General features: G+C 39.7%; 1 protein-coding gene across 1 annotated transcript in view; it reads right to left on the bottom strand.

Annotated features, from left to right (window-relative positions):
• LOC149138761 (Sugar isomerase (SIS) family protein) overlaps positions 1-14,001 on the bottom strand; it is a 101,688-nt gene that overhangs the window by 61,925 nt on the left and 25,762 nt on the right. The window contains exons 6-8 of the mRNA XM_089448693.1: positions 13,685-13,840; positions 13,482-13,578; positions 13,243-13,285 (exon numbers count right to left, since the gene is read on the bottom strand). Coding sequence (XP_089304819.1) covers positions 13,243-13,285; positions 13,482-13,578; positions 13,685-13,840 — 296 coding nt within the window. The remainder of the gene's footprint in view (positions 1-13,242; positions 13,286-13,481; positions 13,579-13,684; positions 13,841-14,001) is intronic.

The following is a 14,001-nucleotide window of genomic DNA, read 5'->3' as shown; positions in this document are numbered from 1 at the left end:
AGAGATTGTATTCAAAAATTACTACTGCATAATAATAAAACCCTCAGAGCTGCTGCACCGGTTTTCCCGCATTGGGTTTTTCCAACGACATTTGTCCAAAAATAATTGTGTAGATGTGTTGTATCTCTTTCCTGTTCAGTTTCTTGTTTTCGCTTATAATTTAAATGGTGTAGATTGCAATGTATTAGTTTCGATATTTATTGTAGGAAACAACAACTTGATTCACAAATTAACAAGTAGGAGAAACTTAATCAGTTGCTACAGTAGAAATTTGGGCATCCAAATTTTCACACACAGTTGAGCTTCATGTTGAAGAATGTGTAACTAGGTTCGGTCTTCATAAGTATGAACTGTATTCCTGTAAATAATAAAATGAAAAGAAATTATTATTGGAGCATGGGTTTCATGCTCAAGTTCTTTTTTATAGGTCAAGCACCCATTGAGTGCTTCTAGGGTTTGTAGAGTCATTGTCATGTATTGAAGACCCTATGGGCACATTGTATCTTGTAAAGAATTTATTTTGTCTTTAAAGTGTGGAAATACCTCCAAGATCAAGTCGACCTAATGAGTTGTCAAGTTGGCCTACATGAAGAGCAATGTCTCCCCCTTGGAAGAGCTTATATATAGAGAGGAAGTCGTCCTCCATTCTACACATTCACTCACTCATTCTATGCGAAGCAGAGGAAGAGAATAAGTCGAAGAAGAGGGTACAAAGAAGAGGAAGTCAAAGAAGTTGAAGTGCTTGAGCTAGATTTCTCTCTCTCTTGAGAAGGTCAAAATTAGGGTTTTTGTGCTGTGACTATCTCTGGTTCGATCTTGGAAGAGGACGGGAGGAAAAGGCAAGCGAAGGTCTCCTAGGGTATCTTAGTAGCCCTAAGACTCAAGAAAAGGCAAGCGAAGGGAGGAGAAGGCTATTCAAGGGAGATTGAACTTTCCAATAGAAGTAGCAGTTGTCGTGAGCCAGAATTTCAGATCTACAATGGAAGGTCAAAGTCTCTACAGCTGGAGACCGATTTGATCTTGATCTTGGAGGGTATTTGTCTGAGTCACTAGGTCATGGTATTCGTCAATTGAAGAATCTATAAGAAGAGAATATATTTACGAGTTTTCCCCTCGAGAGGACGAGTTTTGGCCCTGGCTTGCAACCTGTATACTGTGTTATTGTTCTTATTGTTTTGGTAGTTGTTTGATGTATCGAAGATTGTAATAATAAGGAACAAAGCTAATAAGTAAAAAGGTAACACAAACAGTTATCAAGTTAAGAGAATTACCCTACTTACTGCCCTATTGAATTGTCAACATGGTATTAGAACTAAGGTTATCTAAGGGCATCATGAAGATCCCCTCTACAGTGAAGAAGTTCATCAAGAAGATTGCAAGCCATCTCAAGAAAAGCATTAAGGAAGTAAGGAATTTCTTATTCTCTACAAAGAACGTATCAATCAAAGAAAGGGATGAAGGTCTCTTCTCGGCCCTCTCTGCCACATTTCAAGATGAAGACATTTGGGTAATTGACAGTGATGCATCAAGGCACATGACTGGTCACTCCAATAGATTGAAGACCTTAGCAAAAGGGAAGTATGCTTATTCAGTGGAACTTGGAGATAACAAGAGTTATCCCGTAAAAGGCATTGGATCAACCTCCATAACACTGGAAGACGAAAGCAACATCCACCTCAACAACATTCTCTTTGTTCCAGGTTTACACAAGAATTTACTTTCAATTTTAAGTTTAGCAGATAGGGGTGATAGAATAGCCTTCATTGATGGAAAGGTCGTTGGTCTAGGGAAAAGACTAAAGTATAAATCAAGCCAAATTTATAGGCATTCGAGAAGGAAGACTCTACAGATTAATGTCTCTTGTGGCTCAAGCCCTAGTCCACATTGAAATTAGCCCATGTCAACTTTGGCATCGAAGATTTGGTCATCTACATTTCAAAATCCTTCCAACCCTAAGTTCCATAGTAGATGGAATTCCTAATCTGAAAGAGCAATTTGAAGGTGTATGTAAAGGATATGCATTGGGTAAAAATACCAAGAGACCATTCGGAAGCAGTGCTTCATGATCAAAAGAAATCTTGGATCTCATTCACTCTGATGTATGTGGTCTTATGACTCCTAAATCCCTTGGAGGTCATCTATACTATGTCACATTTATAGATGATCATTCAAGAAAGACCTGGGTTTACTTAATGAAAACCAAGGACGAAGTATTTACAAAATTTCAAGAATTAAGATCTGATAATGGAGGAGAATATACATCCAAAGAGATTATAGCATTCTGTAAGGAGTCTGGGATTAAGAGGGAGTTGATAGTCCCATATAATCTCGAACAAAATGTAGTTGCAAAAAGGAAGAATAGGTCCATTGAAGAAAGTGTAAAAGCAATGCTACACGACCAGGATCAACTTAAGTTTATGTGGGGAGAAGCCACGAAGACAGTTGTCTACATTCAGAATCGAAGTCCCCACAGATCTCTAAACAACAAAACTCTGGAAGAAGTATTCACTGGAAAGAAGCCATCTGTAGATCATCTTCGGATCTTTGGGTGTCCTGTATATGTCCATATACCAAAGGACAAAAGAAAGAAGTTGGATCCTTCAGGCATGAAGGGAACATTTTTTGGGTATAGCAACTCATCAAAAGCTTATAGGATCTACATGAGAGATGGACATCACATAGAAGTCAGTCGTGATGTCATATTTGATGACAGCATAGCATTCAAGAGATCAAAGGAACTTTCCATAGATTCTGATGATGAAGAACTTCCGATATTTGAGGAAGAAGTTAACCAAGGAAAAGAAGAATCAAACCTTGAAGAAGGTCCCTGTGAACCTATTCAACCTATGGTCATCCCTGAGTCAAGAAAAAGACCAAATTGGTTGAAATCTACACTACTTGATGCAGAAGGTCATGGAGCAGCAACAGGCTCATTTAGATAAAGCAAGAAACCAAAAAGATATTATGGATATGTTGCATACATGACAAAACTGATAGAAACAGAACCATCCTCCTTTGAAGAGGCTGCAAATAATCGAGAAAGGAAGGATGCCATGAATGAAAAATATCAATCTATAATGAAGAATGTAGTCTGGAAGATCGTGCCTAGGCCCAAAGGCAAATTTGTGATTACTTCCAAATGGATCTATAAGATCAAAAATGCAGCGGATGGAAGTATCGATAAGTATAAAGCAAGATTTGTGGCGAGAGGCTTCTCTTAACTTGAAGGCATCGACTATGAAGAGACATTTGCTCCAACAGCAAGATATACAACAATTCGATCATTAGTCTCTCTGGCAGCATCGATGGGATGGAACATCCACCAAATGGATGTCAAGATTGTGTTTCTGAATGGCACAATAGATGAAGAAGTCTACATATAACAACCCTTGGGATTCGAAGTCAAAGATAGAAAGGCATATGTTTGCAGACTGAAGAAAGCACTATATGGCCTCAAACAAGCACCAAGGGCATGGTATGCTAGAATGGATGCATACCTTCAAAGGATAGGCTTCACAAAAAGCTCTGTTGATTCCAACCTTTACATTAAGGTTGTAGATAATGAACCTATAATCATTCTTCTGTATGTAGATGATCTTCTCTTGACAGGTGTAGAAGGTCGAATTGAAGAATGGAAGAAGCAACTTGCAACATAATTTGACATGAAGGATCTAGGGTTGATGCAATACTATTTGGGACTAGAAATTTGGCAAGGACCTAATGAAGTTTATTTGGGTCAAGGAAAGTACGTGATCAAGTGACTAAAAAGGTTTGAAATGATGGAGTGCAAACCTATGACTACTCCGATGATCAAAAACTTGAAAAGACTAAGGAGTTCTGAATCTAGCCCTATGGATCCTTCCGAGTATAGGCAACTCAATAGTTCATTGATGTACTTGGTGAATACTTGTCTAGACATATGCTTTGTAGTAAATGTACTCAATCAATTCCAAGTGGAGCCGAAGCATGATCATTGGGTAGCAGCAAAACATATTCTGAGATATCTACAAGGAACCATCCACTACTATCTAAAATATGATAGAAGGAATGATGTCCAATTAGTTGGATATACAAATTCCGATTGGGGAGGCAGTGAGAAAGATGGAAGAAGCACTATGGGAGGATGTTTTAGTTTTGGATCCTCCATGGTCTCATGGATGAGCAGAAAGAAAGGCTCAGTTGCTTTGAGTAGTGTTGAAGTTCAATATGTTGCAGCCTGTGAAGTAAGCAAAGAAGCAATATGGCTAAGGAAGCTGTTATCCAATCTGTTTGAAGGACCGATGAACCCTACAGTGATACGTTGTGATAACACCAATTGTATATGTTTGTCTGAAGATCCAGTGTCTCATGGAAAGACAAAGCATATAAACAACAAGTATCACTATATCCCAGAGCTAGTACAAAATGGTGAGTTGAAGCTACAATACATCTCCACTAATGAGCAAGTAGCTGATCTATTGACGAAGTCACTTCCAAACAAGAAGCTTGTATATTTGAGGGACAAGCTTGGTTTGGTAGATGTATCCTCCCTAACTGAGAGGGGGAGATAGACAATACATTCTTGTCTTCCCTTGGGAAGAAGGAATGGAGGATTGGGTAACCATCTGGCATTTGATACTCTTTGAGGACCGATATTCTTGAAGGACTAGCTATCCAAGATAAGAATAGTCGAAAGGAAGGTCATACTCTGTGAACACCTGGGTGGAGTATGAACCTTGTGAGACAATGATTATGGTGTCTATGAATCATTGGTCTCGCCAGCATTGTGCTTTGATCATGTGAATAAATTTGTTAGTCAAGGCCTTTCTATGTAAACAATGTTGGTTGATATGATGCTAAACAAATGGGTTACTAATCCGACTCTTTTTATGAGATCTCTTCAGATTGAGAATGACCATATACCTCTTATGAATACATCCCTAGTTAAGAGGGAGTGTTGAAGAATGTGTAACTAGGTTCGGTCTTCATAAGTATGAAATGTATTCCTGTAATAATAAAATGAAAAGAAATTATTATTGGAGCATGGGTTTCATGCTCAAGTTCTTTTTTATAGGTCAAATACCCATTGAGTGCTTCTAGGGTTTGTAGAGTCATTGTCATATATTGAAGACCCTATGGGCACATTGTATCTTGTAAAGAAAAATTTATTTTGTCTTTGAAGTGTCGAAATACCTCCAAGATCAAGTCAACCTAATGAGTTGTCAAGTCAGCCTACATGAAGAGCAACATCTCCCCCTTGGAAGAGCCTATATATAGAGAGGAACTCGTCCTCCACTCTACACATTCACTCACTCATTCTATGTGAAGAAGAGGAAGAGAAGAAGTCGAAGAAGAGGGTACGAAGAAGAGGAAGTCGAAGAAGTCGAAGTGCTTGGGCTAGATCTCTCTCTCTTGAGAAGGTCGAAATTAGGGTTTATGCGCTGGGACTATCTCTAGTTCGATCTTGGAAGAGGAAGAGAGGAAAAGGCAAGAGAAGGTCTCTTAGGGTGTCTTAGTAGCCCTAAGACTCAAGAAAAGGCAAGCGAAGGGAGGAGAAGGCTATTCAAGGGAGATCGAATTCTCTAAGAGAAGAAGCAGCAATTGCAGCAGTTGTCGTGAGCCAGAATTTTGGATCTACAGTGGGAGGTCGAAGTCTCTATAGCTGGAGGCCGAGTTGATATTGATCTTGGAGGGTATTTGTCTGAGTCACTAGGTCATGGTATTCATCAATTGAAGAATCTATAAGAAGAGAAGAGATTTATGGGTTTTCCCCTCAAGAGGAGGGGTTTTGGCCCTGGCTTGCAGCCTATATACCATGTCATTGTTCTTATTGTTTTGGTAGTTGTTTGATGTATCACACATTGTAATAATAAGGAACAAAGCTAATAAGTAAAAAGGTAACACAAACAGTTATCAAGTTAAGAGAATTAACCTACTTACTTCCCTATTGAATTCTCAACACTTCATTGTTGGTTTGATATCTATAGTCTAAAGCAGATTTGAGGATATCTGTGGCAACAAAAATGACTTTGGAGCTTGCTACAGTACTACTGCTATAGTAATGTTGCTATGAATCTGAGTCTATATACCTTTGCAACTTCACCTCACCATCTCCAAGATATCTTAGGCCCTACTCCACTATGCCTCTCAAATACCTGAGCACATGTTTCATTGCTACCCAATGCTCCTGCCTTAGCTCCACCAGGAACTGACTAAAGGTGTTCACTACAAAACATATAGTTGGTCTGGTGTTGACCAAGTATATCAAAGAACCTATCATATGCATGTACAATGTGGGATCCACCAACTAAAACCTGAATCTGTCACTTTCTTCAAATTGGTAATCATGAGTGTCGCCATAGATTTGCAGTCCTCCATCTAAACTCTCTTCCAAATCTCAACTGCATACTTACCGTACCCAAGGAATATCTACCCTAGTTTCTACCAAACCTCCAAAGCCAAGAAGTAATGCATCGTGCCAATGTCCATCTTGAACTCAACGGCCATATCTGCTCTAGACCCTGCAATGAGCTTCTCTACACCTGTAAGCAAAAATTCATATACATACAACACCAAAAGAAGCAGATCAGTCCCAACAAATATAAAGCATAAAATTGGATCTACTTCGCTTTTGGTGAACCCACACTAAGCAAGTATCCATTGATCCTAGAATACCATGCTCTCAGTGCCTACTTGAGTCCATATAAGACATTCTTAAGCCTACAAAGCTATGAGATTGCTCTATGTACACTTCTTCCTCAATGACACCATTAAGGAAAGTTGTCTTCACATCCATCCCATGTATCCTCCATCCCATGGTTGAGACAATAGACATAACAGTTCTAATGGAAATGTACCTAGCGATTAGAGCAAAAGTCTCCTCACAATCCACTCCCTCTTTCTAGGACAACCCTCTTGCCACAAACCTCACCTTGAATTTCTCGATGCTACCATCTACAACATGCTTGATTTTGTAGAGTCAACTAGAACTCACAACCCCTTTGGTCTAAACACTATGTCCCAAACATCATTCTTCATGACAAAGGTGTAATCTTCCACCATGGCATCTTAAAAATGAGAGGGCTCAAAATCAATGACGCTTTTCATCAATGCCATATAGTTGGGAAACTTCATTGGAGGTATGCTCTCCCCAAATGTTATCTTAGGAGCCTCAACATACTCTTGAGCATTTGTCAATGTATGTGTGACCCATCGAGGATCCCTGACAAAATTGGAAGGGGCTAATGTCTCCTCCTCACCTAAAGGCTGACTTCTTGAACTTTGTCTTGGGTGGTGTTGGCTCAATCTTTGGTTGCTCCTCATCTTCTATAACCGAAATGGGTTCATGTGACTTCCTAGATGTAATGTCGTCCTTAAAATTTACATCCCTACTTACTATTGTTTTCCTCTATGCTAGAATATAGATCTTGTAAGCTTTTGATGTCTCATTGTTACCCACAAATATATCCTTCCTATTGGAGGACTCCAACTTGGTCCTTTTCTCTACAGGTACATGAATATAACCTAGACAACCAGAGATGCAAAAACAACTCATCTCTGGCTTCACACCAATGAATGTCTCCTCTGGTGTCTTGTCCTCCATGATCTTGTGCAGACACATGTTTAGGATGTAGATTGTTGTGTTAAACGCCAGGGGGCAAGTAAGCCATATAGCAGGATAACAAGGACACATTGTAGGATGAGGAGGAGAGACCAGGACGAGTGGAGGCATCCACTCAGTCAATGACTCCCAACACAGGGAGAAAGAGAGCCAAGTGGGCCAACAAGTTGATTCAAGAGGCCCAAGAGCAAGTTGGAACTCCCATCTCTACATTCAAGCAGAGCAAGCAGCCATATAGGTACACCAGGTACATGGCATTGATGATTGAGCTGTTAGAATCAAAGCCTTCTTGTTACGACGAGGCAGCCTCTCAGTGGATTTAGCAGGATGCCATGGTGGAGGAATATTCCTCCATCATGAAGAACGATGTCTGGGAGATTGTGCCACATCCAAAGGGAAAATCAGTGGTAGGCTCAAGCTGGTTGTACAAGGTGAAGCATGGAGCAGATGGGAGTGTGGAGAAGTACAAGGCCAGGTTTGTGGCCAAGGGCTTCTTGCAGGTTTAGGGCATTGACTATGATGAGATGTTTGACCCAGTGGCTCGTTATTCATCCATCAAGATGATTATGGAACTTGCAGCATAGATGGGGAAGAAGATCCACCAGATGGATGTGAAGACAACATTCCTCAACGAAGTGGTTGAGGAAGAGATTATATGGAGCAATCAGAGGGGTTTGATACATTCAGTAGAGACACTCATGTTTGTTCGCTGAAGAGGGCTCTTTACAAGCTCAAGCAAGCACCGAGAGCATTGTACACTCGCATTGACAACTACATTCAGGGATCGGGCTTCAATAAGAGTGAGGCGGATGCCAACCTATACTACATCACAGTTGGAGGGATTCTGCTCATTCTAGTGCTCTATGTTGACAATCTTATCTTGATTGCAGCAGACAGCTTGATTCAAGACTGCAAGGCAGATCTTGCAAGAGATTCTTTTATGAAGGACATAGGGCTTATGCACTATTTCCTTGGGCTGGAGGTACGGCAAGGTGATGGGGAAATCTTCTTGGGGCAAAGGAATGACACTATAGAAATTTTCAGAAGGTTTCATATGCAAGATTGCAGGCCCATGACCAAGCCTCTAGTCGCAAATTGGAGGAAGGTGGACGCTAGCAGAGCAAAGCAAGTAGATGCCACATTGTACAGGCAACTCATTGGATCCTTCACCCCACAACCTGACATATGTTTTGTAGTGAACCAGTTGAGCCAGTTCATGACAGATACTACCAGAGTTCACTGGGTTGTTGCCAAGCATGTCTTGAGGTATCTCAGAGGCATGGCAAATTATGGGTAATGGTACAGACAAGTTGATGGAGTGAGGCTTGAGGGCTTCACAAATGCAAATTGGGCAAGGAGCTCTACAAATTGTAAGAGTACTTTAGGCTACGTCTTCAACATTGGGTTAGGAGTTGTTTCCTAAATCAGCGGGAAGCAGAGATAAGTTGCACTCAGCATAGCAGAGGCCAAGTATATGGTTGCCAACTTGGCAGCATGTGAAGGCATCTGGATGAGAAAGTTGTATGTGGGTTTTTTCAGGCAAGAATTGGAGCCCACATGATTCATTGTGATAATCAGAGTTGCATTAAGCTCTCTAAGAATCCAATGTTTCATGACCGATCCAATCACATCGAGATCAAGTACCATAATCTCATGGACTATGTGCAGAAAGGGATAGTAAAGCTACCGTACATTTCCACAAATGAGTAGGTTGCAAATATCTTGACGAAGACCTTAATCAAAGGCAAGTTCATGTTTTCAAAGAGAAATTGGGAGTTGTACAAAATCCCTTCCTCGATAAGAGGGAGTGTTGAAAATGTAGTGAAGTAAGGTCTTTTGGCTTGTGCCTTAGCTAGTAAAGACTTCGATCTATCTTTCTCTAGCATACATGCGGGATCGTGAGATAGACTTTAGTTGTGATGAGTTGATTTTTAGTTCACTGGAATGGTCATCAGTAGACTGCATGTGTAGTGTTGGAGCTTTAGTGCATTGGAGACTTCTTCAGTTAAACTACACGATGAGTGGGACGAGACAAATTTAGTGAGGACAAGTTAAGACTTCAAAGACAAGTGAAGATGGGACAAATTAAGTCCTCAGTTAACACGGTTCACAACTAGAGAAAACTCAAGCTAGTGAACTGAGAGCTAGTCTAAGTGTAATTGGGACTTGCTCCAGTTAACTAGCACAAGCAACTCATTGCACTAGTGTGAACAGTCATTCGAACTTGGCCACTTGCATGCATCGAAAGCCTATTAAGGCAAAGAAGGACGAAGGCACAAAGGTTGGATGATTCTTTGTTGATAGGTATAGTGCATTGATCGAGGAGCGAAGATCAAGAATTCAAAGAACAAGCTGAGACTAGGTTCAACAGGAAACAATTGTGTGAGAGCTGAGAGAAATTTCTCAAGGCAGGGAGCAGTGACAGGATGAGAACAATTTGTGGAGCTGAGACTAGTGAGAAGAAAGTCGAGAGCTTTCTCAGAGGCTATTTGCTAGTTGCAGTAGCAACGCACTGAATTGTAAAAGATTTATTTGTTCAAAGAACAATCAATAAAAAGACCACAACAAAGAAAGTAGGTTTTCCCATTTGGGTTTCCTAGGTAAAACACAGGTGTCGAATTTATGTGTGCATGTGCTTTTATTTCAAGTATTTTCCGTTGCATGTTGAATGTAAAGAAACTTTGTATCTTGGTGAAAGATAAACTTGATTTCAAGTTTTAGTTGCCTTGAGTTTTCAGTAAATTCATCAAAGTAGTTGCAGAGTTTCAAGAAAATAAGCAGACATGACCAGGAGGCAGATGGTCCAAGTTTGACCTAGCTATATTCTTGGTCTGTTTGACCTTGTATTTGATTAATGTATCTCTATTAAACTTGATGATTTCTCTAAGGAAAAGGTTGTTGAGGTTTTCCCCCATGTGAGTTTTCCCCAAGGTAAATTCTTGTGCTCTTTGTTTGGTTGTCTCTTCATGATCCTACTGTCATACATGTTATATTGTTGATGTCTTCTATGTAATTGCTTGATGAGGAATAAGAATATGAAAAGTAATTAAATCATTTGAAGTAATTATCCGATTAAAAGACCCTACGAAAAATCAACACTTATTACACGCAAAGCATCTCACTTTGCTCATGTCTTTCTCAGACTCTTGTTTTCCCTTTTGCTGCTTGGCCCCACTCGTGGACCCCTTCTTCTTCTTCTTCTTCTTGCCCTTAGCTGCGAGGGCTACATTCTCCTCATCGCCACCACCATGCTGATTGCCACTCCTGGCATCCTTCCTGGTCTCATCTTGGATGAAATCATCCCAAATCATGCTCTCTGGCAACAACACAATCTATGAATCCATCCCACTACTTGGGAAAACCATGTAATCAGGTATAGTCTCTCCCACTGCAGCCAACTCATCTGTCACCTGTGTGATTTAGGTAAGGTATGAGGTCATTGTGTCAATCTTGGTCATCTTGGTGTTTTTTAGTTTCTCACGCAACACCATCTTCCTGTTCTCATTGTTACTCTGGTAAAGTTTTATCAGGGAGTCCCACATCTGATAGGCATTTCTTCCTTGATACACGAGGTATAATGTGGTCTTTGATAGCATCTACAAGGATCCTCTTAGTCTTCACATTCCACTTGTTGAAGTTTGCCAACTAAACTGGATCAGTAGGTGGTTGTATTGCACTCTCTATAATATCCCATATCTCAACCTCTCCTTCCATGGGCCAAAGTTTTCAGCCCCACTCAGTCTATCCTCCACCCTCAAACCAGTAGCCCTCTGACCCTCTCAACCAACACAAATTCTTAATTCTGAAAATCAGCAAATAACCTCCCTCTCAACCACAAATATCTGGTACATAGTCTGGTTTTATGCTTGTCGGTCACTATTATTAGTAGAAGGTTGCTTGCTGGTCACTTTTATCAGTTGTGGCCCTTTACACTTTCAGCTGATAAGAAAAAATTTAGCAAGCACACACATAAAATGAACACTTGTTTTTTGGTCAATCTCAGACCCTGGAAAACCCCACAAGGGGCAAACCAGTCTAGAAGAGGATTTTTATTGCTTATCTCAGAGAAAAATTTACAGAATTAAATTACACACATCAAAGGAGTTATCTCTCCTTTGAGTATTGTGCCAGGTTCCTTGAAAGTCAAGCCACAATCTGGAAACTTGAGCCTCTGTCCAGCAATCACTGTTGGAAATCATGCCACTGTCTAAATTTTCCAAGATTGAAATATGTACCACAGTTCAGCACACACAGACCTCGAAATATGTGCCTACAGTCAGCAAAACCCTCCTCGGATATGTGCCTAAGTTGCACAGATACATATACAGTGTCTGAAACAGATATGACAATTTTTTAGAAGATTGGGATAAAATATGGCTACAATATGTCAAATACATACACACATACATATATATCTGCGAAGTCAATTGGGGTCATCTTGGGTGGCAGAATGGTTGTTATCTCCCCCACCCAGGTTCAATCCCCTGCGAGTGACATGATGATGAAAAATATTGCTGTAATAGCTACGTGCCTATGAATATTGTTGCATTGACCCTCACTCTCACCCTTAGGCTAAGAGAGAGGATGATTCCCCTTGATAAAAAAAATACACATATATCTGTGAAAGAAACTAGGAGACATAAAAAATTCAAAGTGCCATTCATGAATTTCAAATTTGAAAATAAAACCAAAAAAAGAGATATCATTAAGAAAGGACCAAGCCCAATATTTATAACTTTTGTAAGAAATTAGTGTTAGCATTCTTTTTATAATGTTTCTTTTCAACTTGAGAGACTGAGATGCCAACTGAAACAGCCTATACGCCGGCTGGAAAAGTCGAAATGCCTGATGCATCTCAAAAATCTGAATTGACACTCAAGCATTTCCAGCCATGTTCAGAGGTGTTTCGTAGAAGGAAACATTTCCAGAACGTCTTTCCAGCACCTCAGAGTGGAAGTTCTGGTATCATAACTTCAAAGAAAAGGAAACCATTTCATCACTTTGACAATTGTTTTAGAAGTGAATGTTTTTCCAAAGTACACTCAATTAACAGATGACAAAAAGAATGCAGATTGTAGGGTATGGACGCAGTTCCTTGCATAAATAAAAGATATAGATAGATTGACCAGGGTTTAATTTTTAATAAGTTACCAGGAATACCTAGTTTATGGTACATTATGAAAGTCGATACCAGAAGCCCACAATTGGGCCTATAAGCTACAATCCTACAAGAGCAACTTCACAAACAAGAAATGAGTTTCAAGAGAACCTGAATTTTGGGCCAGTTCCAAAAGTTTCTAGGTTCATTTTGACTATCAATCTCAAATTTTGCAAAGAGAACTAACCTCCAGAAGGGAAATATCATGAAACTTGTAGGATGTAGATTTCATGACCTTTTGAGTGCACTCAATATAATATCTGTTCAACATAATCCTTGATAGTATGATACTATATTCACAAATCTCAAAGTTGATCATGTTCCCTTTAGTAACATGGTGCTCAGTTATGTATTAACCAACATGGATTTTAAAAACTGAATATTGGATACGAGCTTAAGTCATGAAAATGTGCACAGGGAAGTGTATATATGAACATTAACATGTAAAAGAAGAAAATAAATTGATATTTATCTACACACTCACAATCGCAGTTGACGCCCATTTGCACATTGAGCTGCCTCAGGATCTGCAAATATTTCCATAGTGGATTATGTACTTTCTACCATGAACCTAAAGGCTAATACCATAGTTGTTGAAGTAGAAAAGTGAATGAAAGTATCAAATACAATCTCTCTGAATAGAATCTCGTTTAATTTGAAAACGAACATCTACCAATCAAAGAAAGTAAGAAAAGAAAACAGCATTGTTTGTCTTACTCTAACCTGTTTGAAGAGCACTGTGCACAAAAAGTGGACCCAGAAAGCTGCCACCAATGCCTACTGCCACAACATCTTTAAGCGACTTCCCTGTTGCACCTACCTGCCAATTTCCTTTTTATTTAAAAAGTAGGCAACAATCTGAAATTGTGTCACTGCTAAAACTTTCCACTAAAATGATATGGGGTAATAAATTGCACTATCCTTACCCAAGCCCCAGTCCGAACCCTTTCAGAAAATTCACCGATCTTGTCGAGAACTTGCCAGACATCATCAACTACATTCTTCCCATCACAATTGATGATTGTATCCCTGGCAGCCCTTAGAGCAATATGAAGCACAGAACGATTCTCTGTGACATTTATCTGCCATAGTTCCAAAATAAAAGATGACAAGATGTAGAATGTAAATAGGAAAAAAAGAAAAGAAATATTATAATCTCAAATATAATACTCCTAATTGTCGATAAACTTGCTCTTGACCAACTCGAAAGAATAGGTGTTGAATGTCAATAAGAGAAGTGACC

Source organism: Pinus tabuliformis, chromosome X (genome assembly GCF_031772625.1).
Source record: "Pinus tabuliformis cultivar Carrire ecotype Pingquan chromosome X, CPIR1, whole genome shotgun sequence".
Lineage (NCBI taxonomy): Eukaryota > Viridiplantae > Streptophyta > Pinopsida > Pinales > Pinaceae > Pinus > Pinus tabuliformis.
This window is presented reverse-complemented; position numbering and strand designations above follow the sequence as displayed.